Source organism: Manis javanica, chromosome 5 (genome assembly GCF_040802235.1).
Source record: "Manis javanica isolate MJ-LG chromosome 5, MJ_LKY, whole genome shotgun sequence".
In the NCBI taxonomy this organism is placed as follows: domain Eukaryota; kingdom Metazoa; phylum Chordata; class Mammalia; order Pholidota; family Manidae; genus Manis; species Manis javanica.
The window spans coordinates 111,549,010-111,573,639 of record NC_133160.1 but is presented as its reverse complement, the minus strand read 5'-3'; the positions used below and the strand labels follow the sequence as shown (position 1 = coordinate 111,573,639).

The window sequence follows — 24,630 nt, the reverse complement described above, 5'->3', positions numbered from 1 at the left end:
CCATATACTCTCTTGAGCTCCTTGGCGCCCTCCAGAGTTTGGCATACTGTACTAGATTTAAAAGATGCCTTCTTCAGTCTGCCACTAGCACCCTGAAGCCAACCCTTGTTCGCCTTTGAGTGGCATGATCCAGAGGAGGGCTATAGTGGGCAGCTCACCTGAACACGGCTGCATCAGGGGTACAAAAATCTGCCCACTATCTTTGACGAAGTGCTACACGAGGACCTAGGTGAGTATAGAAGGGAGCGCCCTGGCCTTACCCTCCTACAATACGTAGATGACATCCTGATTGCTGCCAACACGGCTGAAGACTGTGAGCAGGGGACCCAGGACCTGCTGACAACCTTGGGGGCCTTAGGGTACCGGGCACCCGCCAAGAAAGCTCAGATATGCAGGGAGAGGGTAAGTTACCTGGGATACATCCTGGAGGGCAGACAGCGGTGGTTATCAGATGTCAGAAAAGAAACTGTCCTGAAAATTTTTACTCCCACCTCCCGGAGGGAAGTAAGAAAATTCCTAGGATTGGCTGGCTACTGCTGCCTCTGGGTTCCAGGTTTTGCTGAGATGGCCAGACCTCTATATGAGGCTATCAAAGAGGGGAAAGCATTTAAATGGACTGGAAAGGAAGAAACTGCCTTTAATCAGTTAAAAAGGGCCCTCCTAGATGCCCCAGCCCTGGGCCTGCCAGATATTCTGAAGCCCTTCCACCTCTTTGTAGACGAACACAAGAGAATAGCGAAAGGGGTTCTAACTCAAACTCTAGGCCCCTGGAGCCACCCGGTAGCTTATTTGTCCAAGAAACTGGACCCAGTGGCTGCTAGCTGGCTGCCATGCCTAAGAATTATTGCAGTGACTGCACTCCTAGTCAAAGATGCAGACAAACTGACCCTAGGACAAGAGATCTGGATCACGACCCCACACACCATTGAAGGGGTCCTGAAACAGCCTCCTGATAAATGGATGAGCAACACACGGAGAACTCATTACCAGAGTTTCCTACTCAACCCTCCATGAGTGCGGTTCCACTCCAGTGCAGCCCTCAATCCTGCAACCCTACTGCCTGACCCTGACCTAGATGCTCCACTACATGACTGTGCAGGGATCCTGGAGCAAGTACATGGATTCCGGACGGACCTAACCAACTGGCCCCTCCCTGATGCCAAAGCTATTTGGTTCACTGATGGCAGCAGCTTTGTGTGGGATGGACACAGGTATGCAGGTGCAGCGGTGGTCACCGAAGCGGACACCATGTGGGTGGGGGCTCTACCCTCCAGAACGTCAGCCCAGCAAGCAGAGCTCATAGCCCCGCCAAGGCGCTGACACTCGGAGCTGGAAAACGGCTCAACATCTACACAGATAGACATTATGCATTTGCCACAGTCCATGTTCATGGGGCAATCTACCAGGAGAGGGGGTTACTGACGGCAGAGGGATGGACTATAAAAAATAAGCACAAGATACTTGACCTGCTCACGGCCTTATGGCTTCCTGCCAAGTTGGCCATTATCTACTGCCAAGGGCACCAGAAAGCTGATGACCTGGTAGCAAGAGGTAACCGAAAGGCTGACCAGGCAGCCAAAGCAGTGGCCCTTACTTCAGTCCCCACCATGGCCCTACAACTACCGGACATGGGAGACCCATTTTACCAGCCCAGCCCAAATACTCCCAGGAGGAGTTGCAGCAGATCAAGAGACTCCCCATGGCCCAGGAGATAAAGGGATGGTGGCATACACCTGACAAAGAGCTCGTGCTGCCAGACCGGCTCAGAGTCTCAGTATTAAAACACATGCACGTGTCTACCCACCTGGGGGCCCAAAAATTAAGACTTAATCTGACATGCCGGAATTAAGATTCACCAACAGGACACCAAAATAGAACAGGCTGTGTATCTGCCTGCAAGATCTGTCAACTCACAAATGCGAGAGCCACATCAAATGAAAAAGGAACCAGGCTCAGGGGCACCAAACCAGGAGCCCAATGGGAAGCTGACTTCACTGAAGTTAAAGCAGGAAAGTATGGTTATAAATATCTTTTAGTATTTATAGACACCTTCTCTGACTGGGTCAAGGCATACCCAACCAAGCACGAAACGACTCAGACAGTGGACAAGAAACTACTAGAAGACATCCTACCCAGGTATGGTTTTCCTGCCATGATAGGATCAGACAGTGGACCAGCTTTCATCTCGCAGGTAACGCAGGCAGTATCCAAGGCTATTGGGGCAGGTTGGAAATTACATTGTGCTTATAGGCCCCAAAGCTCAGGACAGGTAGGAAGGATGAATAGAACCCTAAAAGAGACCCTTACCAAATTAACCACGGAGACTGGCAGGGACTGGGTAGCTCTCCTGTCGTATGCCCTTTACCGGGTGAGAAACACTCCTTACAACCTGGGTCTTACTCCCTACGAGATCATGTTTAGCAGGACACCCCCTATCATTCCCAACCTTAAAGCTGAACTTCTTGCTGAATTTGAAAACCAAGAACTGTTTTTTTCCTTGAGAGGGCTCCAGAAGGCACACGAGGACATTTGGCCATGCCTCTGTGCCATCTACAAAGCTGGCACGACCCCGGCACCTCATCAGTACAGGCCAGGAGACTGGGTCTATGTCAAAAGGCACTGCCAAGAAACCCTTGAGCCGCACTGGAAGGGATCCTACATCGTGGTACTGACAACCCCCAATGCTCTCAAAGTAGATGGCATTGCAACCTGGGTCCATCACACCCACGTTCGGCCAGCGGACCCTTCCACAATCCGGAAAAACTTTGTCACCCAATGGATCGTCAATCGGAACCAACGCAACACTCAAGCTCAGGCTATGATACACTCAACCCGCCTGATGTTAGTAACTCTTATTAGTTCTACTTCTCACTGCTCATGCTGCCGAGAGTCCCCACACCCCTCTGAACATTACATGGCAAATTACAGACACCAGCTCAGGGACAATCCTTAGTCAGATTTCCCAGACACACCTGGTTTCCAGAACTCAGGTTTAACCTACTAAGCCTCTTCCATCTTGAATGCCCAGAACCCTGCCTCAGACCCAAGCCCTTTAACCCCCAAAACCCCCCGCCCCACTTTTACATCTGCCCTGAACCTTCTTGGACATCAGGGGACCCCTGCAAATCAGTAGCAGACAATTTCTGCATCTCCTGGTCCTGTGTCTCAACTGGTCACCTTTGGTTGGCATCCCCAAAATCCAGTGATCTAATCACCATCAGGCGGCTGCCCGCACCGCTTTGCAGCTCAAGTCCCTGTTACCCCGCTGGTCCAGTTTGTCAGAGACCGCATGGGGGCCATCCAACTAATGGTCCTCCATGCTCAATACAAGCTGCTAGTAACAGAAAAAAGCCAAATAGCAATGCAGCCAGTCCCATGATTGGGCCCGTAAGCAACATGACAAGGGGGGATTGAAAGAGGAAACTGGGACCAACTCCATTTTTGTTCTGTGCCCACCGTTCTGAGTAACTGTGTCCCTGACCTAGCCCCGTTCCCGCTCAAACCACTCCTGGCAATCTGCGCAACAGGGACCTGACCCTTCCCCAGCCAATCGGCTAAAGCCACGACCATCACCCCGCCAACTGCCCCTAAACCCCTATAAAACCTTTGTGCTTTTGAAACACGCTCTCTCTCCGGCATCTCGCTGCTGCGTCAGTGCAGATGGGAGATTGAGCTCAAGCTAGCTCAAATAAAGGCTCTTTGCTTTTGCACTGGACTCAGCTCCCTCACAGTCTTTGGGGATCACAAATTCTGGGCACAACACTAAGTCTATGATTTTGGTAAAGTTAAGTTTCCTCTTGTCTTACCAAGCTTTAATTATCTTCAGTGTTGAGTAAACAAGTAACTGAAGTAACCATGAGACAGCAGTAGTCATTTAAAAATTTTTTGTTGAAGTATAAGTGACATATAACATTGTACTGGTTTCAGCTATAGAACATAATGATTCACATTCATGCACATTGTGAAATGATCACCATAGTAAGTCTGTTACCATTGGTCACCATAGAGTTAACTCTTATGATTACTCTCTTGACAACTTTCAAGAATAATCTACAATATTACTAACTAGAGTCACCATTCTGTTCTCTATATCTATGCTTTTGGTTTTGCTTGGTCATTTGTTTTATTTTTTAGATTCCACATGTAAGTGAAATCATACAGTATCTGGCATTTTCTTATTTTGCTTAGCTTAATGCCCTTAGGTCCTATCCATGTTGTTACAACTGGCAAGCTTTCATTCTTTTTTTATGGCTAAGTAATAGTCCATTAAATATATACACTACATCTTCTTACCCATTCACCCATAGATGGACACTTAGGTTGATTCCATATCTTGGCTACTGTGAATGATGCTGCAATAAAAACAGGGGGCATATATCTTTTCAAACTAGTGTTTTTATTTTATTTGGAATAAAGACCCAGAAGAAAAATTTCTGGATCATATGGTAGTTCTGTTTTTAATTTCTTGAGGAACTTCCCTACTGTTTCCCATAGTGGCTGCACCAATTTACATTCCTACCAACAGTGCACAGGGGTTCCCTTTTCTCCATATTCTCACCAAAACAGTTGTGTTTGACTTTTTGATAACAGCCATTTTGACAACTATTTTCATTCTGGTTTGATTTGCATTTCCCTGATGATTAGTGACACTGAGCATCTTTTCATGGGTCTGCTGGCCACCTGTATGTCTTCTTTGGAAAAATATCTCTTCAGATCCTATACCCATTTTTTAATCGGATTGTTTGTTTTTTCCTATTTAGTTTCATGAATTCTTTATATATTTTGGATATTAGCCAATTTACAAATATTGAAATAGTCATTTTAAAAGCAATTTGATCATAAAAAAAAGTTGCAGTTCTCTAAAGCTCTTGCCTTTCCTCTAAGTTTCATAATGTCACTTAGCTGTAGATTAAATGTTCACTGTATAAAATATTAAAAACTTGCCCTTCAAAAAGGGCCATAAGCACCACCTATAATATTCAATTCCTTTTCTAGGAGTGTAAGAGGCATATTTCAGAATGTGAAACTGTCTACTGAGTAATTTACAATTACTCTTCAACAAATTAAAAGGAGAGCAAAACTCCAAAAGAAATTCAATTTTCACAATATAAGAAAAAAAGGTACAGACTTCAGAGAAGAATGAGACTGGAAAGGACAAAAAAAGTAGGTAAAAATGGAGAGACTTAAAAAGAATTTAAAACCTCGTATCAAAGATTGTCTTTGATGAAGGATAAACTGAAAAACAGTGAATAAAGGAGATTTGACAGATATGCATGATCTGAATAATTCAAATCAATATTCAAGAAAAAAAAATCTCTTCTGCAGCTAGTAAGTATGGAAAAAATTGTTTTAAATAAAGTTCTGAAGTGGTCTTATGTCTTATCTTCTTGTTCTTGGCTAAATTGTAAACAATGAAATGCTCAAAGGCAGGCAGTAGAAAGGGGAGAAAAGGTCTGGATATGCAAAGTACATAATGAGTTTCTGACTTTAAAGGAAGCTATAAATAATCTACCATGCAAAAGAAAAATATCAGCTAGATAAAAGATCCCTCTTACCCTAACAATGACTGAGATATGACAAAGAAATTAGAGAAAACTTGTCAAGTACTTAACCTTAAAGACAAAAGATCCCACACTCAAAAAGCTAAAATTATGGCTAAAAGAGAACTGACTCACCATAATTTCCAATTTCAGCCTAACTAAAACATTTCCTATTTCAAATAACCTTTTAGAATTACTGGCATATTACTTTCCTTTTACAGATTATGTGGTAATATCCCAAGAAATATATGATGCTTTACATAATTAATGTTATTTTCCGGATCATCTCCTTTTCTGACAAGAAAATAGTTGTGCACTAAATAACAGCAAGAGTCTCAGCATTTGTTTGAGATGGAAAAGCTTGGGATGATGTTTATTTTTAGTAAAAACATTTTAAATGACACTTACCTGCTCCAAATAGTTCTTTGTGGACCTCTAATACCACAGCAACACCAATATTGTCTTTTGTCATCACTCTGTTCAGCATAGCTTCGGATCCATCTGAATTAGCCATTGCCACTTGGTTAAATTCCACTGTATGTTTCTGCACCAATGTAAATCTAAAAGGTACAATGCATTATGATGATGATATTAGGTACATGGACTGTCATGCTAAAAGACATCAAACAAAGGGGCACAAGATACAGTCACTGTTCACTGTCTCCTAGTCATTTTCTAGCTCTAAGAGGTCATGTGACACATCTGGCCAATGAGACAATATGAAGTCTTACTACTGTAAAAACTTTCTTGGAAGCACTATCTAGCAAAGATGGCATATAGATCACCTTTGTCCGTGTGGTGAGAAGCAGAAGGGCAAAAGGCAGCCTACTATGGACTGTGAAGCAGTTGACTGGATGGCTATTTCTGGACTTCTTGTGTATGAAGAAGTAAATTACCCTTTTCCCATTTCCTTAAACTACTGTTGGGACTTTCTGGTATTTCAAAGGTGAACACACTTACCTGAGTTGGCAAGTTAATAAGAAAGAATAAAATCTACCTACCCTGTTGCAGTTTTATTCTCCCTGGATCAAGAGATTTGACAAGAAAATGCAGGTGCACACCCTCATCTTAGCTAAGGAGAATCAAGTTCCCCATCTGGCTATTCCTGGAAAACTGGAACCACATTTACATAGTGTTCAGAGGAACAACTGTGAGATGTAGAATGGCTCTCCCTGTGACTACTGCTTCTGCACTAAAAGCTTTTTTTTACCTTAGTTGCAGAATTGAATCCAGCACTGATATTTAATAGCAGTAATAGCAGTATGACCTTGGTCAAGCCATTTAACTTCTTCCAGTCTAGTTTTATTAAGTTCATGAAATGTTTATAAATGACCAAAACCTACTAAATATTTTATCTACTTTTCACTGGATTTAAGTGGAGAGAAGATATCTTTGTTCCTTTAAGAGGCCCCTACCTCATCCTCCTCCTGGCGTTGAAACAGAAGCATGCACACCCCTTCAAAAGTACTAAAATCTTACTATGCTGCAGGACACTGCTAGATGAAATAACACTCCTCTCCTTGCTCCAATTCTTAATGTCTCAGATGAGCTGAGAAGAATATGAGGTCAGACTGTGTACCTATTTCTAACCCAGAGTGATTAAAGGTACTACAGTTTCCACCCTCTAAAGAAGTGACCTTTAAGATGAAACATAAAGAATGAGGAATTACCAAATTGAAGAGTGGGATTAAAAGCATTCCAGATAGAGGAAGAAATAATGGTCCTGAGCCAGCAAAGAATTTTGTATGTTTACAGGTTAGAAAAAAATGAAGGGTATGAAATGATTTTGGAGATGGAAGGAAGAGGAAGGGCTAAAGGTTCTAAGGAAAGACATGATGTTATTTATCTTAAGATCACTCCAAATGCTTTGTGGAGAATAGATTACAGGAGCCAAAGTAGGAACTCTGAGACCAATCAGAAAGTTTTTGAGGTTGTCTGGATGACAGATGATGGTGGCTTAGACTAAGGAAAGAGAAATAAAAAGTAGTAGGCAGATTCAACTATATTCCTTAGGTAGAACTGGCCATCCTGCATACCAGACTTTTTCAAATATGTTTAAGCAGTGGAATACCTCTTTCAAGCAATGCCTGGTATGAATCCCATATATAAAACAAATCAAATCAGTATTATGCTTGAATAAATCAATCACTGAAAACAATGAATCTATTCTGATGAATATAAACATTTGAAATCAGAAGGTATGGATGATAATTAGTCTTCTATCAGTCTCAGTATACAATTTATTTCTATATTTTGCTTTGGTTACACAGTATCCATAAAAATCCTTATTCACACAGATAACAAACGTAAGTGGTAAATAACTGGCCTTGAATCAGAAAAAGCAAGTGAGCAGGCAAAAACCTGAGTCAGAGGTCTGCACCAAAACAAATCAACTAAGCAGAATATCAGATAATGTTATTGATTTCCAAAGTTGAAACATTTGAGTAAACACATTATTTCCAACTTACAGTTCAAGTATTTGCATTTAACTGTCAAAATATTTTCTAAATATTTACAGAACTCTTAACACATATTTATAGGAACCCAGGGCTCTGTAAGAAAGTCTGAGAATGCTACTTAATAGTAATGTTTTTAGTATTGAAATATTTCACTTCTATCAAAGCTGGGCCATTATTTGGGATGGGGGAGTTATTTAATTATTATAAATGTCTTCCTTAACTAAAATTTGTTTCCTTCTATCTTTCTTCCATTAAAACTAGATCTAGATCATTTCTTTAAAGTATAGAATAAATCTAATTTCTTTTCCACTTGACAGTACTTTAAATATCCCAAAGTCTTTTCTAGAAAAGAAATGATCAACTTCTTTTCTGATACATAGTGTAAGACAGTTATTCCTCTTAACAACTCAAGTTTACCCAAAGGTGTATTATCTAGAATTGGATATAATCAAGTACTTCTTTCTTCCTTTTGGACTGTATTTTTGTCAACAAAGATTGAAACTTCACTTTGGGGAAAGCCACATGAATTATAACTGAATAAGAACTAACATACATCTTAAAGTTTTTGATCTCTTAAACCAGGTATCTGAACTCCTGGTTTTTAAAACATGCTTAATTCAAATATGCTTAAAAACAAGTAAGTGAAAGAAATGATCTTGTAAGTTACATGTTTACTGTAGAGATTTGAGAATGAGGAAAAATACAAAGAAAATTTATAGTCACTTGAAACCCCATATCCCCATTAACTAAGTCAATATATATTTCTCAAGACTTCTCTCCATGCATATGTACACAAATATTTTTACACAATAAGGAAAATACTTTATAAATTTATCTTTTGATGTATTAATGAATGTTCTACCAGGGACTTTCCCTATAAAATTATTCTTTAAACTAAATGTTTATGATTGCATTACCATCTGCTATACAGATTCACCATAATTTAATTAGTATTTGTTGGACCACTTATGTTACTTCAGATTTTAACTATTATAACTAATGCTATTATGAACATTTTTGCATATAAATATTTTTCTGTACTTTCAAATAATGTTGACCCTCCCTCTTTCTCTTCTTTTAATAATCTAAGAGGAGTAAGGAGACAGAGGCACTGAGCAACACATTAGAACAGATGGACCTAACAGACATCTACAGAACACTCCACAAAAAGCAGAGGGATACACATTCCTCTCAAGTGCACATAGAACATTTCCAGAATAGACCACATACTAGGCCACAAAAAGAGCCTCAGCAAATTAGAAAACACTGAAATTGTACCAAGCAACTTTTCAGATCACAAACGTATGAAGCCAGAAATAAATTGTACAAAGAAACAAAAAGGCTAACAAACATATGGAGGCTTAAAAACATGCTCCTAAATAATCAATGGATCAATGACCAAATTAAAACAGAGATCAAGCAATATATGGAGACAAATGAAAGCAACAGCTCAAAGCCCCAACTTCTATGGGACGCAGTGAAGGCAGTTCTAAGAGGAAAGTATACAGCAACCGAAGTCTATTTAAAGAAGGAAGAACAATGTCAAACGAACAATCAATATCTACAACTACTGAAACTGGAAAAAGAAGAAAAGTGAGGCCCAAAGTCAGTAGAAGAAGGGACATAATAAAGCTCAGAGAAGAAATAAATAAAATTCAGAAGAATAAAACAATAGAAAAAATCAATGAAACCAAGAGCTGGTTCTTTCAGAAAATAAACAAAATAGATAAACCCTTAGTCTGACTTATCAAGAAAAAAACAGAATCTACACACATAAACAGAATCAGAAATAAGAAAGGAAAAATCAAGATGGACACCATAGAAATACAAAGAATTACTAGAGAATACTATGAAAAAATTATATGCTAATAAAACTGGATAACCTCGAAAAAATGACACTTCCTAGAAAAATACAACCTTCAAAGACTGACCAAGGAAGAAACAGAAAATCTGAACAGACCAATTACCAGCACTGAAATTGAATCCGTAATCAAAAAACTAACCAAGAACAAAACTTCCAGACCAGATGGTTTCACCAGAGAATTTCATCAGACATTTAGAGAAGAGATAATACCCATTCCCCTTAAAGTTTTCCAAAAAAATAGAAGAGGAGGGAATACTTCCAAACTCATCCTATGAAGCCAGCATCACTCTAATACCAAAATCAGGTAAAGACACCACGAAAAAAGAAAACTACAGACCAATATCCCTGATGAAAATAGATGCAAAAATACTCAACAAAGTATTAGTAAACCAAATTCAAAACTACATAAGGAAGATCATACATCATAATCAAGTGGGATTCATCCCAGGGATCCAAGGATGGTACAACATTTGAAAATCCATCAACATCATCCACTATATCAATAAAAAGGAAAAAAATCACATGATCATCTCCATAGATGCTAAAAAGGCATTTGACAAAATTCAACATCCATTCGTGATAAAAATCGTCAACAAAATGGGTATAGAGGGCAAGAACCTCAACATAATAAAGGCCATATATGACAAACCCACAGCGAACATCATACTTAACAGTGAGAAGCTGAAAGCTTGTCATCTAAGATCAGGAACAAGACAAGGATGCCCACTCTTCCCGCTATTATTCAACATAGTACTGGAGGTCCTAGCTATGGCAATCAGACAACACAAAGAAATAAAAGTCATCCAGATGGGTAAGGAAGAAGTTAAACTGTCACTGTTTGCAGATGACATGATATTGTACATATAACAACCCCTAAAGAATCCATTCCAAAAACTACTAGATATAATATTTGAATTCAGCAAAGTTGCAGGATACAAAATTAATACACAGAAATCTGTAGCATTCCTATACACTAATGATGAACTAGAAGAAAGAGAAATCAGGAAAACAATTCCATTCACAATTGCATCAAAAAGAATAAAATACCTAGGAATAAACCTAACCAAGGAATGAAAGACCTATACCTTGAAAACTACAAGACACTCTTAAGAGAAATTCAAGAGGACACTAACAAATGGAAATTCATCCCATGCTCTGGTAGGAAGAATTAATATTGTCAAAATGGCCATCCTGCCTAAAGCAATCTACAGATTCAATGCAATCCCTATCAAAACACTAACAGCATTCTTCAATGAACTGGAACAAATAGTTCTAAAATTCACATTGAACCACAAAAGACCCCAAATAGCCAAAGCAATCCTGAGAAGGAAGAATAAAGCAGGGGGGATTATCTCCCTGACTTCAAGCTCTACTACAAAGCCACAGTAATAAAGACAATTTGGTACTGGCATAAGAGGAGACCCATCGATCAATGGAACAGAAATAGAGAGCCCAGATATAAGCCCACACATACATCACCAATTAATATATGATAAAGGAGCCATGGATATACAATGGGGAAATGACAGCCTCTTCAACAGCTGGTGTTGGCAAAACTGGACAGCTACATGTAAGAGAATGAAACTGAATTACTGTCCAACTCCATACAAAAAAGGTAAACTAGAAATGTATCAAAGACTTGAATATAAGTAATGAAACCATAAAACTATTAGAAGAAAACACAGGCAAAACTCTCTTGAATATAAACACGAGCAACTTTTTCATGAACGTAACTCCTCAGGCAAGGGAAACAAAAGCAAAAATTAACAAGTGGGACTGTATCAAAGTAAAAACCTCCTGTAAAGCAAAGGACACCATCAGTAGAACAAAACAGCATCATACAGTATGGGAGAATATATTCATAAATGATATATCTGGTAAGGGGTTGATATCCAAAATATATAAAGAGCTCACATGCCTCAGCAACCACCAAGCAAATAACCTAATTAATAAGTGGGTAGAGGAGCTGAACACACTTCTCCAAAGAAGAAATTCAGATGGCCAACAGGCACATGAAAAGATGCTCCACATCGCTAATCATTAGAGAAATGCAAATTAAAACCACAATGAGATACCACCTCGTACTAGTTAGGATGGCCAACATCCAAAAAACAAATACTGGTGAGGATGTGTAGAAACTGGAACCCTATTACACTGCTGGTGGGAATGCAAATTAGTTCAACCTTTGTGGAAAGCATTATGGAAAAACTCAAAATAGAAATACCATTTGACCCAGGATTTCCACACCTAGGAATTTACCCTAAGAAAACAGGACCACAGTTTGAAAAAGACATATGCCCCCCTATGTTTATCGCAGTACTATTTACAACAGCCAAGACATGGAAGCAACCTAAGTGTCCATCAGCAGATGAATGAATAAAGATGATGTGGTATATATACACAATGGAATATTATTCGGCCGTAAGAAGAAAACAAATCCTACCATTTGCAAAAACAGAAATGGAGCTAGAGGGTATTATGCTCAGTGAAATAAGCCAGGCGGTGGAATACGAGTACCAAATGATTTCACTCATCTGTGGAGTATAACAACAAAGCAAAACTGCAAGAACCAAACAGCAGCAGACTCACAGAACCCAAGAATGGCCTAACAGTTACAAAGGGAAAGGGACTGGGAAGGTGGGTGGGAAGGGAGGTATAGGGGGATTAAGGGGTATTATGATTAGCATACATAATATAGGGGGGAGGGGGCACAGGGAAGGCAGTACAACAGAGAGAAGCCAAGTATTGACTCTATAGCATCTTACTATGCTAATGGACAGTGACTGTAATGGTGTATGTGGTAGGGACTTGATAATAGAGGGAATGTAGTAAACACAATGTTACTCATGGAAAACCTGAGCATAAGATTGTGTATCAATGATACCTTAATAAAATATTAATAATAATAATCTAAGAGCAGTAGACATTTTTTCTATTTTCATTTCATGAGCTTCTGCTCATTAGTTTACCCATTTAGATATTAAAGGTATTTTGAATCTTCATTCTATTTTTCAAAAATATTACACCACCCTTCCAGCTTTTTGATTTCTCTGTATCTTATGTGTATATATCTACCTTCTCTAAAATAATCAAAATTCTCAATAGGAGAGAATAATAGCTGCTTGTTACTGAATCTATTTTGTACCAAAACTGTGAGGTATTTCATATATATCAGCCCTAACATTTGTAAAAACTGTGCAAAGGGGTGGACAATGAAGATACACTGCCCAGATTACCTATCAATCCTTCAGACGTTACTCCAGTCACAGAGTTGCCTCATTCTAGGTCAAATACTTATGGGAGTGGCACATATCCAATTGCAGACCAAAAGGAAAAGACAAAGGTCTGGAAATTTTGGTCCTGGGGTTAACTCTTAACAGGCCATTTCAGCTCCAAATTACAGGTGTGCTCAGCTGAGGCTGCCAGGCCTGCAATATACAGCTCTGCTCCCTATGCCCAGTTCAGCTTCTTTCCACTTCCTTTCCACAGGTGGTGATCCTAATAAACTTCTGAACACCAAACTAACTTAAGAGTCTTGTTTCTGGAGAACCCAAATTATTCTCATTACAAAGATGAGGAAAATGGAGGATTGAAAAGTCTTTCTTTTTGAAAAATGAGATGGGGTCATTCATCTCCAATATCCTAGAACTTCTCTTATATTCCATTATTCATTATCATGAATATTAGAGACTGCCCATGCCAGTTCTCTAATCATGCTTTTGCAAGATCTTCTAGTACCACAGACATAATTACCTTGATTTGGAAATCTAATTAAAGAAGTTTAATGACTCTCTAGGCCTACCAATCTCATCTTCGTCGTTTGCCAATTTCCTCTTCACCCTTTTTAATTAGTCTTCCACTTTGAAATTATCAATAAAAATCATGAAAGAAAAGTAGAAATTGTATAGCTCTGGTTTTTTCATACCCAATCATCAGTGATTATGCAATCCACAATGAGCAAATCCTTTCTTTATAGTGCATGTTATTTTAAAAACCTTCTTGTTGCCTTACCACTTTGACCAAATCTTTACTTTTTCTTAATTTTCTTGGCAAACATCACAGGTTCATTAATTTTTTAAAAAGTACATCCTTGGTTACTGACTTCTTTTAAATGAATCCTGAACAATTATTTAGTTTATTAGATGCCTCCAACTACCCTCTTTCTTCCTCCTTGGTATAATTTGTGAATGTATTGGCCTACTTTTGAGTTTTAAAACTTCTCTATCTTCTTACAGTACCTGCTTTTTGATGTCTTTGGTTTCAAAATGTTTGGAAAAATAAAACCAGTTTTCCTAAACAGAGTACAGATATCATTACAATTAACACTCCCTTCCTTGGCACTTAGAAATGGTAGTAAAGGGGCCAGAGTCACACTCCTGAGTTTTAACATTTCAGCCTCACCAACAGTTGAAGAACCAAAGTGATATAGTTGAGAACCAAGGAACCAAACAAAGCTCCTTCTTTCCAGTGAGATTTAAATAAGAGCACAGATAGGTTTCTTGACTCTTAAGAACTTCTCAGGTAGTCTGCTTTTAAAAAATGAGATTTCCAGTACTTGTGCAGATAAATATAATCTACAACTTACCTTATTTCTGTTTATTTTATACTATACTTATAATAATACATTTATAATATAGTAAGAAATCACTATCCATATTCTATCCATACTACCTTAATACTACTTCTCCAAACACTTCTCCCTTCCACACACAATCAATTGCACTCCACTCTGCTTCTGCTTTCTGTCCCACATTTCCATACAGGTGGTATTTTGACATAGCACTCTTCCTCCATTCCTTGTATTAGATATTTCTTTTGAATAAAACATACTGGTGTATAGTTACTACCTGTTAATCCAAGCTATCAAGACTTGCTAATAATATGTACAATTTTATTAGATTTGCTTCTCTATTTCATTTTATTAGCCCTAAGTTGTAGCTACCAAACAGATGCTCTATTTTTTATCTTAGTGTGAAGAATTCTTCTGCATAATCACCTTTGTAAAAAGACTACTTCATAGAAGGTTAAATGGGTATAAGAGACCATATATAATCCATACTAACATGACCAAAAAACAAACAAGGACCCCACCCTTCTTACGTGATTTGAGAAAGATTAGATTGAATGCTTCACATAGAGAAGAACATGTACAAAACAGCCCTTCAAACAGAACAAAAAATAAGTAAATTTCTTACTAACTTGTAATCTAGAAGTAATTTTATGGACTTTGATGTGATTGAATTAACAGTAGAGAGAGTGAATGTCAACTTAAGCAAGCAAAACAGTCTATAACTTAAGTAGTATTTTTCTCCCTGAGTTTGTTTATGAACCAAAAGGAACAATGCAGTACATAGTCAAGATGAGAATATAATCACACAAAAGTTAACAATGCCACTTTCTGGATCACATCCCAGCACTCCTAAACTTAAACCAAACAGAAGTTTTTATTGTACATTTGGTGTAAGATGCTATAAAATGTGTCCTTGGGTGCATTTAAATAATCATGGGAATGCCAGGAAATAATTTACTAACAAAGGTAAGCTTAGGGACTGGGATAAATAGGGAAGAAAAGTGGATATATGCTATCCTACTGTATTTGTACAACTCTTAACTTCTGAAAGCACTTACACATTCTTATCAAGTTAGCGTCATAAGAAACCTCTGAAGTTAGGTGAAACAGCTATTATTATTCATAATGGAATGGAAAGGAAATTGGCACAAAGCAGTAATTTTATGTTCCAGATAAAGTAAATGGGAAAGTTAACATCAGATAGAAACCAAAAATCAGTCTTTTTAAAAAATCAGGTAGACAAATTCTAATTGCAAGCACCACCCACAAAAGAGGAAATTAGTAACTGACACCAGTAACAAAATATAGGATAGGATTACCACAATAGGTCACTTTGGAATGACACTGAAACCTCTGCATGCCCTCTTCTCAAGCACAAAACTACCTGTAATAACATACGAAGAAAAAGCAAGGACTTGGCCTTTCCTGGTACCTCTGAGACTAGAAGCAGGATTGAAAGCAGAAGCAAAACAGTGAGGATTCAGTACCAGGATAGCCTAGTTTCCAATTCTACTGAAGGAAATGGCCTCATCACAGTGTGATGGTCACACTGTTGTTCTTTCCCTTTCTCATGGATTTGAAACAGAGCATGATAAGATCAGAACTGCAAACCTCAGGAATAACAAGTAAGTGTAGTATCTAGTTCTGGTTCATATCCATTTCTCTCCATTTTGGATCTCTTTAAATGTGTATCTGGCCTCAAGACCCCATTTCTACGTAAGTCAACAATGGAAAAAGAAATTTAAATTTCTGAGTCTAAAAAACTTATCTGTTTCTCCATACATAAAAAACAGTTTCTCCATACTGTCTATACAAAATAAATACATATATGTATATATATATACATATGCATTTTAAAAAATATTTTGAACTAAAGATAATACTTATTGAGATACAGGACAAAGCAGAAGCTGATTTCTGGCACTTTATCAACTGCAAATTCTATTTTCTGGTATCTCTGCATCTAACTACCCAAAAAGTGATGTTCATAAGCTGATTTCTGGCACTTTATCAACTGCAAATTCTATTTTCTGGTATCTCTGCATCTAACTACCCAAAAAGTGATGTTCATAATGACCAAATGGTGCTGCCAAATCTCAAAGTGCCTTATGAATCCCCAAAGATTAAACTAGAATAAATATGATAAAAGGAATATCTTATCCTATTCCAGTTCTTTGAATATTGTTAATCTGTATCCTAGCCTTTACTAAACAGTATCCTATTCTTTGATCACAGTAAGAGATTTTTATATAGTATTTTGATAAAAAGAGTAATTATTATAGTTTCCATTTGCTGTTACCTATGCTGTACCACTGTTTTCCAAGAAGGGAAAAAACTGCCATTAATGAAAATTAGGAATTACCAGATACTCTGGTTTTCAAAAAATGAGACTTTGAGAATGAGTACAGAGTTTAGGTACTTTTCTACAGCTATCTTTGACTTTGTTAGTTTTGTTAACTATAAAAGAAGTTATCTCACAATATACAAATTATATATATAAGGAAATAAGCCCAGAAAGCATGAGACTCAATCAAGATTGCACAGCTACATAAATGGAGAACCACCTGGCTTCAAAATTGTCTTTTCTTTGCACTGTATTCTCTCTCCAATATGAGGAAAAAATAGAATTAAGACAGGGTAGTGTACCTTGTGTTAAATTCCAAATGGTTTGGCTTTGGAGAGTTAGCTAATACAAGTATTTGGTATAGTTCATAAGAGGCAGAATGTAATCAACACATTCAAAGTCTTCATCTTATTGCTGAGTCCACGTTAGGCAACAAGAGTTGAGGAAGAGAACAAAACCAAATGACACACCTACTTATTTCCTATGTGTTCATGCCTTTAACAAATTCACAGCACTGTTAATAATTCAAGCATTAGTTTTCGAATACTCAGTTACTTAAATTTTCCTGGACAACTAATTGGTAGTTCAAAATCTTACCTATCTCCAGTGAATTTAGATTTTCCTCTCAAAACTATGATGGGAATGATAAAAATTTTCTATATTATCTTCCTTCAGAAATAAACAATAGTAAATAGGAAAAGAGCTAGATGTTAGATGTCTCAATGTTATCAATATGGTTTTTTAAATTATGATACTTCACACATGGTACCTAAGGAAATTTATATATGAACTTAGAGATAACAAATATCAAGTTCAAGGCAATTTCCCCAAATGAGATAACCTTATAAAAGGGTACAAATAATATTGGAAGCTCAAACAAGACTAAAAATTGAGTTTATTGCAGTGATTAAAGCATTGACTAAGAGGCCAGACTACTCTGTGCCTTCCTCATCTATTAGGAGGGAATTGCTCTATTTCCACCTCTCAGGATTGCTTTAAAAATTAAATAAGATAATCTGTACAGGTAAAAGGTTTGACATGTAAACACTACGAAATTAATAGCTATTGTTATTCTAAAATTCATTTTTTTAAAAATCACCAACCCACTAGGAGAATTTAGTATTTTCTGATATCAAATACCACAGAGCTGTGCAGTAATTATTAACCACATTGAAACTATCTCTACTAAAAATTCACAAAAAAGACAGGAAAATACATACAAATAAATGAAAAGAAGTGGGTCAAGGATCTTTCAAATTCGCTTAATCCGTTTACTTAAAATAACATGTCATGATGGTAATATGCCTGTATCAATAAAAGCATTTAACTGGCTTTGTTATACTAGGAATTAAACAGGGAAATACTGGAAAATAGTCACAAGTATATATATGCTTATCCAGTAAGTAGATGATTCCCTACCAATGTATCAAATCCAAATCATTAACCATGGGATTCAACCTCTATCAGACTTCACACATTTCAGTCCTCTATTGCAGATTCCTTCAAATTTTCCACTCTATAATTGGCAGCTTTTATAAGGCAAAAATATGCTTTCCTCTTTTCCTCAATATAACCAAAAGAATCTGTTTCTAACCATGTAGTCACTCAGCCAACACTCAAAGAGAGAGCATTCTGAGCATGTGGAAGGCTGCTGCTCTGCACCCTCAAGCAGGCAATGCAATTCCAAAATCCAAAGCACACAACATAATAAACCCAGTAGTGGAGAAATACTAAAATTATCAAGGACTACAGAAACAGAGAAGTAAGATGATAATAAAAATAGTTCCAGGTCACTGAATGGTTTACAAAGTACCTACCCATCCATTACCTCATTGAACTTTCATAACTTCCTCTGGGTTAAGCAGGCTGAACAGGTACTGTTTTCCATTTTTAAACTCAAAAATATTAAAATACAGAGACTTCTACAAAATCATTCATGCATTTTAATAAGCAGATTCAAAATGTTCTCATCTTTGTACTTTAATCAACTACATTAACAGCCCTGAAAAAACACAGGTCATGTTTTCTGTATGTTTTGATAATGTCCTTTCCATTATCCTTTCTCCATCATTCCCTTAAATCCCCACCTCCATAAGCTCTGGGTCTCTCTTCTACCTTCCTTTATCTATCTTATATATATGATATTATACTGTGATTTTCTGAAACAACTACCTTTTCCTACTAGACTTGAGCTCTGGGTGGGATTAGAAACCCTGTGTCTACTGTAACTAGCACAGCACTTGTCACAAAGTAAATGCTCAGTAAACTTTTAGTGAATAAATGATTAAATAAATGCGTGAAATGTAATTGAAAAAGACAAAAAGGTTGATGAATGATTCTGGAAAAGGCCAACTATCAAAAAAAAATCACAGGAAGAGGCTATGATCACTTTTTTATTTTTTGATGGTATACATCTTTTTTTTTACTTAAGTATCATTGATATACAATCTTACATTGGCTTCACATGTGTAACAGTGGTTCAACAGTTACTCATATTATTAAATGCTCACCCCTTCTAGTGCAGTTTACTATCTATCAACATATAAAGATGTTACAGAATCTCCATGCTGTACTGTCCCTGTGACCAACTTATATTGTCATCATTTACTTCTACCCTTAAAAAGTACTACTTTCTTTTCATGCACCTGAACTAATGTTTTACTTCACAAAAACATATTTGGAAATGTGATTATAATGCCATATTCAAATATATATATCTCTTAAATATTTTTAGTGTCTTTTGGCAATAGAAGCATAAGGAATAATAAAGTAAGCACTCTTATTTCTAATACATAACACAAGAAGTAAAACATTACCAATAGTTTTAATTTTTATAGCACTTGCTTTCTAGCTTTTTGTTTATTATTACAGGGTTAAACGAAAGATAATCTCAAATATGTGACAATTAAAAAAATTAGTTTAAACTATTATGCTGTTTCCTTAACTCACTTTTCTGTTTTGAAGAATATTGCACAACCGTCCACATGCTTTCTCTCCTGCTCAGACATGATTTTGGCACGTGACTTTGGAGAAAAAAATCCATCATATCCACGCTCCTTCAATGCTGGCAGAAAGAGAGTGAAGTATTGCTCTGTTTCTACTTCCTGAGATGAAAAAAAAGTTATCAGACATGACAGAGGAAAACTCTGATTAAGATATAAAAATGTTCAATTCAGCATTGAGTAAGATGTGACTAAGTTAAAATATTTCACGTAACAAATATTATCTATTTTACCTTACTGCTTGCAACTGCCATTGTTACTGGCAGCTTTTTAAATCTGAAAGAACCAGAAATGTCACAGAATTTTCTCATGTTCACACTAGTTAGCTAGTTGGTCCCAAATCTCTTAGCTCCCAATTCAGAGCTCATCCCACAATCCTTCACTTCCTCACAATGGGTAATTAAGCAAAATTGGTCATATTATATAGATTAAGTAGTAGGGACATAGTAAATTTTATATATAAAGAGGAAAATTTTAAACTATCTTTCTCAACTGTGGTGGAAAGAAATGACACCAAAGAGAAGCTTAAGATCTATCAATGAAAAATTCTACTCCAAGGAATTTTTAGGTACCTGAATACCAATCATCCAATGGTCTCTGTTGACTTAGTAATTATTAGACTATTTTACTCTTTGACCCATAAAATTTTAAATCTGTGTAAATGAAATGATCTAGTGTGAAGATAATGATTTATATAAGACAATGCTCATAACAAAATGATTTTCTAAGAGTAAAAATGCATAAATGGCCTAAATGTCCAATATTAGGGAAAATGTTACATTAATTAATATATATTCATATAGTTAACTGGCTTTGAAGGATTTTAATAATACAGAAAGTGCATTAAGTACAATAAACAACAAAATATATCAACAGTGTGATTTCAAATTTATTTTGAAAATGTATCTGTAAATAAATAGGTAAGTAAATTTTTAAAATGTGTAGACAGCCAAACTACCTTTAGAATATAAGATTAGGTAATTCTTTATAATTTTTCAAAATTTCCAGCTTCTCTAGAATGAACACTTTGTAGTATTACTTTTCTACTTGGAAAATATTTTTTAATTATGTTTTAATTCTTCAAACCTTATTTAGAAGAGTATGAGGGTGTTATTACTACAAATAATCAAAAAAGAACAGTTAAGTAACTACAGCCAAGTCTCATTTTGTTTGCCTCCCCTCCCCCCAGTTCTGTGTCAGTTCTCAGTGTTCAAAAGAAATTTTTCTTTTTGAGGGTTTTTACTTCTTACGTATTTCCCATTAAGTCATATGAACCATTATGGACAACATAAAAATAAATTATCAAAGTATACTAGTACAAAAAATGATTTAAAAAGTCGTAACTTTCTTTTCAGGCTATGTTGGAAAAGCATGAAATTATAACACTTAAAATTTTAAAACACCTTTATAAACATTTAATGTGCTTTGAAAGTTGTTAAGAAAAAAAGATGCAATAGAACACATTTCAATAGAAAGGTACTTCTTCAGTTAAACTCACTATAACAAAGTGTGGTAAAACCGAAGAGTCTGAATATCAGAGGCAGTTTTTTAAAATAAGGAAAAAAAGTGTTACTTTTTAAACATTCAAATGTTTTTCATTAAGGAACAATAGTGGGAGGGCAAATTTTTTTTTACAGGTTCCACTGTAAATTAAGTTTATAAACTTGAGAGACGTAATCTTCTGTAGTTTTCTCTTTCAGCAAAACCAATTTGTTCATGAAATGAATTATTAACATGAATGTGATTATTTTCCCTTAAGAAAATGGTAAATGAATATAAGTGGATGGCTGTACTTAGCAAAATAGTTTCATTGTGGAAATATCTTATGTGCTTATTAAAATTATCCTTTTTTTAAGAGCAAATAATTCCTTTCGAGTTTTGATTTGAAGACAGGATCTTTCACAGAAGAAAGATGTACTATTTTTAAATTAATCTTTAAGACAATTTAATTTCTATAGTGTTACCTGAAGACTAATGATATCTGCGTCACAGTTAACAATTTCTTCCATAATTCCCTTTTTCCTGTATTCCCAGTTTAATGCCCAGGATGGGCAATAGCCATATAGCTGCCGGGTGGCGTATTTATCACATAACACATTGTAACACATAACCGTGAATGAAGCTAAAAAGTGGGAGGAAAAGACAACAAACAAAAGGGAGAATATTAGGCAACTTTTTCTAAAGCAATTTCATGGGTATACCTACCTGTACAAGCACAAATGGCATACAAACATACCCCAAATATCATAACTGTGAAATGCTTGGGCAAGATTCCACTAAACTGTATCTACTAAAAATTCACTGGAGTCCATCACACCAAAGTTCTTTTACTAGAATTAGACTAATGGTTTATATTTGAGATTTTTAAGAGATTTAATAAATAAATTCAATTTTTAAATCAGAATGCTGATTTTTGCACATAACGTATTGAGCAGAGCTTCTGTGTATAAATGGAACAAAAATTTTTAGTTTTATTCTCATTAAAAAGCTGTAATTTCATTAATCTTTTTTTTTTTTAACAAAAAATATACTTAATAGTTTTTTGGGCCTCTGACTTCTCAATGCTGTAACCCAGAAGGGACTAACAAAGGTTAGTTATAAGAGAATCCTTTTTGCCAAATCAAAGGATCACTTCTGAAATTACACTCACATTTCAAAATGCCCTTGAACTGTAAAAGGACTGTGAGCAGATAGGAGCACAGTTTGTATCCTTGTTACTTAAAAGTGTGCTGTAAGGACCAACAGCATCGGTTATCACCCAGGAACTTACAATTGCAGAATCCCTTTCCCACAAAGACCTACTGAATCAAAGCCTGCAATTTAACAAAATCCCAGGTGATTCACATGCACACACACATTAGTTTCAGAGTCCTGATTTTTATCAATTAATTCTCCATCTTGGGTGCCCATCAGAATCACTCTGTAGAGCTTTAAAAAAATTGCTAATATTCATGATCTTGCTCAAGACTATAGCTGGCCTTTGAACACCACATGGGATACAGGCACTGACCCCCCATGCAGTCAAAAATCCATGTACAACTTCTGACTCCCCAAAAACTTTACTAACAGCCTACTGTTGACTGGAAGCCTTACCAATAACAAACACATTAACACATATTTTAATGGTCTATGTTTTATATTTTGTATTCTTACAATAGATTCTTATTCTTACAATAAGTTATGTGCAAAAATTCTTAAGCTAGCAAAAAGAAAACATTAAGAAAATCATTAGGAAGAGAAAATACATTTATAGTAGGGTACTGTATTTATCCATACTGTAAATTTACATCATGTTTACAAAATGAATCAAGTGGTCAGTACCCACATCAATATCATCTTATACAATGCAAAACATGGTAGATGTCATACATATTATTAACACTAGATATCCAAAATGAAAGATGTGAAGAAGTTCCTATTTATTTAAAGGTACTGTATATTTATTGAAAAAATCCACATGTTAAGTGGATACATGCAGTTTAAACTAATGTTGTTCAAGTATACTAGCGACTGGGTATTTGTATTTTTAAAAAGTATTCCAGGTAATTGTTATGGACAGACATGATTGAGAATCACATTTTTAAATAAAAGGTGTGGAATCTAAGTAATAAAGTAACACGTGATAGAAGTTGGTTCAGATTCCAATGACAGGAAAGGTATTAAGAGAAAGCTGGTTCAAGGGGCCTCTGCAGACCTGACTGGTAGCCATTTTGTACACTGGTACCTTTTTTACCATCTGGGATTGATTCTTACATAGTTCAATTATCTTTATAGTTTGTGGCTATAAATCCCCTGTAACCATCATTAGTTATTATACACATCTCCCTATATACTAAAAGTAAAGCGTATTTCAAACAATATATTTTTAGCACTCCAATTCTACTCAGGGAAGTACCACACATCCCAAGGAAAATTCTTACAAGTTTTTCAATAAGCAAAACCCAAGAATGAATTACTTTGAGAATTAAGCAACTCACAAAAATTTGTTTCTGCTGTTCCTTTTCTTAACGGAAATGTAGGTATGCAATAGTAGGAAAGCTTTTCTTCAAGATTATGTTCACTTGTGATCAAAAAGGAATTACTCTGAAGAACTAGAAAATGGTGTTTTTAATATCCAGAAGGGCATAATTAGTTACCATTAGGGAAAGCTAAATGTAAAATAAATCCAAACTTAAGGCTCTGTAGAAAACCTTGGGCACTCCTTTTACTCAGACGATCAATGTATACCCAGATATGAGGACTATTATTTATGCTAACACTTGACACAGTGCCTTTTAGAATAACGCTGATACTATAGTTCTAAAGTGTGACAGTTTTACAATTATTACTACTGGAAGACACAGAAATGTATTGCACACGCCAATATTTCTCAGTGTTATTAAAATGCAAACAGAACCATGAAGATGTTATTTTCCCATATTTCCCAGTAACAAAGCAAATCATTTTGTCTGAATCCTCCTAGTTTTTAACTTAAAAAAAAAAAACTCACAAACAGAAGGACTTAAAGAGTATACAATAAATTCTGTGATGTACTCTTTAATGGTTATTAAATTACTATGTCCCTTTAAAAATTATTAGTATTCAGTGATTGGTTTGATCTTCATATTAAAACAGAAATATTTTCATTTATTAATTTAAAAATGCAATTAGATATCATGAAACTACTACTCTTGTGATTAAAAAGAAGGCACGTGGAGAAACAGTACTAATCCAGAATAATGTTAGATTTCCCTATCATAAAATGTGTAATAAGCAGTAAGAAGCATTGTAAATTATGTCAAATCATTATTGCTCTCCACCAAGAGATAAAAGTTTATAATTTCTACATTACTGCAGTTCTAGAAATGCTAA

The 24,630-nt window shown here is 36.1% G+C and overlaps 1 protein-coding gene across 5 annotated transcripts in view; it reads right to left on the bottom strand.

Moving 5' to 3' along the window:
* The window catches only part of CNOT6L (CCR4-NOT transcription complex subunit 6 like), a 127,738-nt gene that overhangs the window by 18,558 nt on the left and 84,550 nt on the right, over positions 1-24,630 (bottom strand). For all 5 annotated transcript variants that reach the window (XM_073237424.1, XM_073237422.1, XM_017665766.3 and 2 more), the window contains 3 exons: positions 21,744-21,901; positions 19,727-19,881; positions 5,949-6,100 (listed from right to left, as the gene is read on the bottom strand). In XM_073237424.1, the coding sequence (XP_073093525.1) occupies positions 5,949-6,100; positions 19,727-19,881; positions 21,744-21,901 (465 nt within the window). The remainder of the gene's footprint in view (positions 1-5,948; positions 6,101-19,726; positions 19,882-21,743; positions 21,902-24,630) is intronic.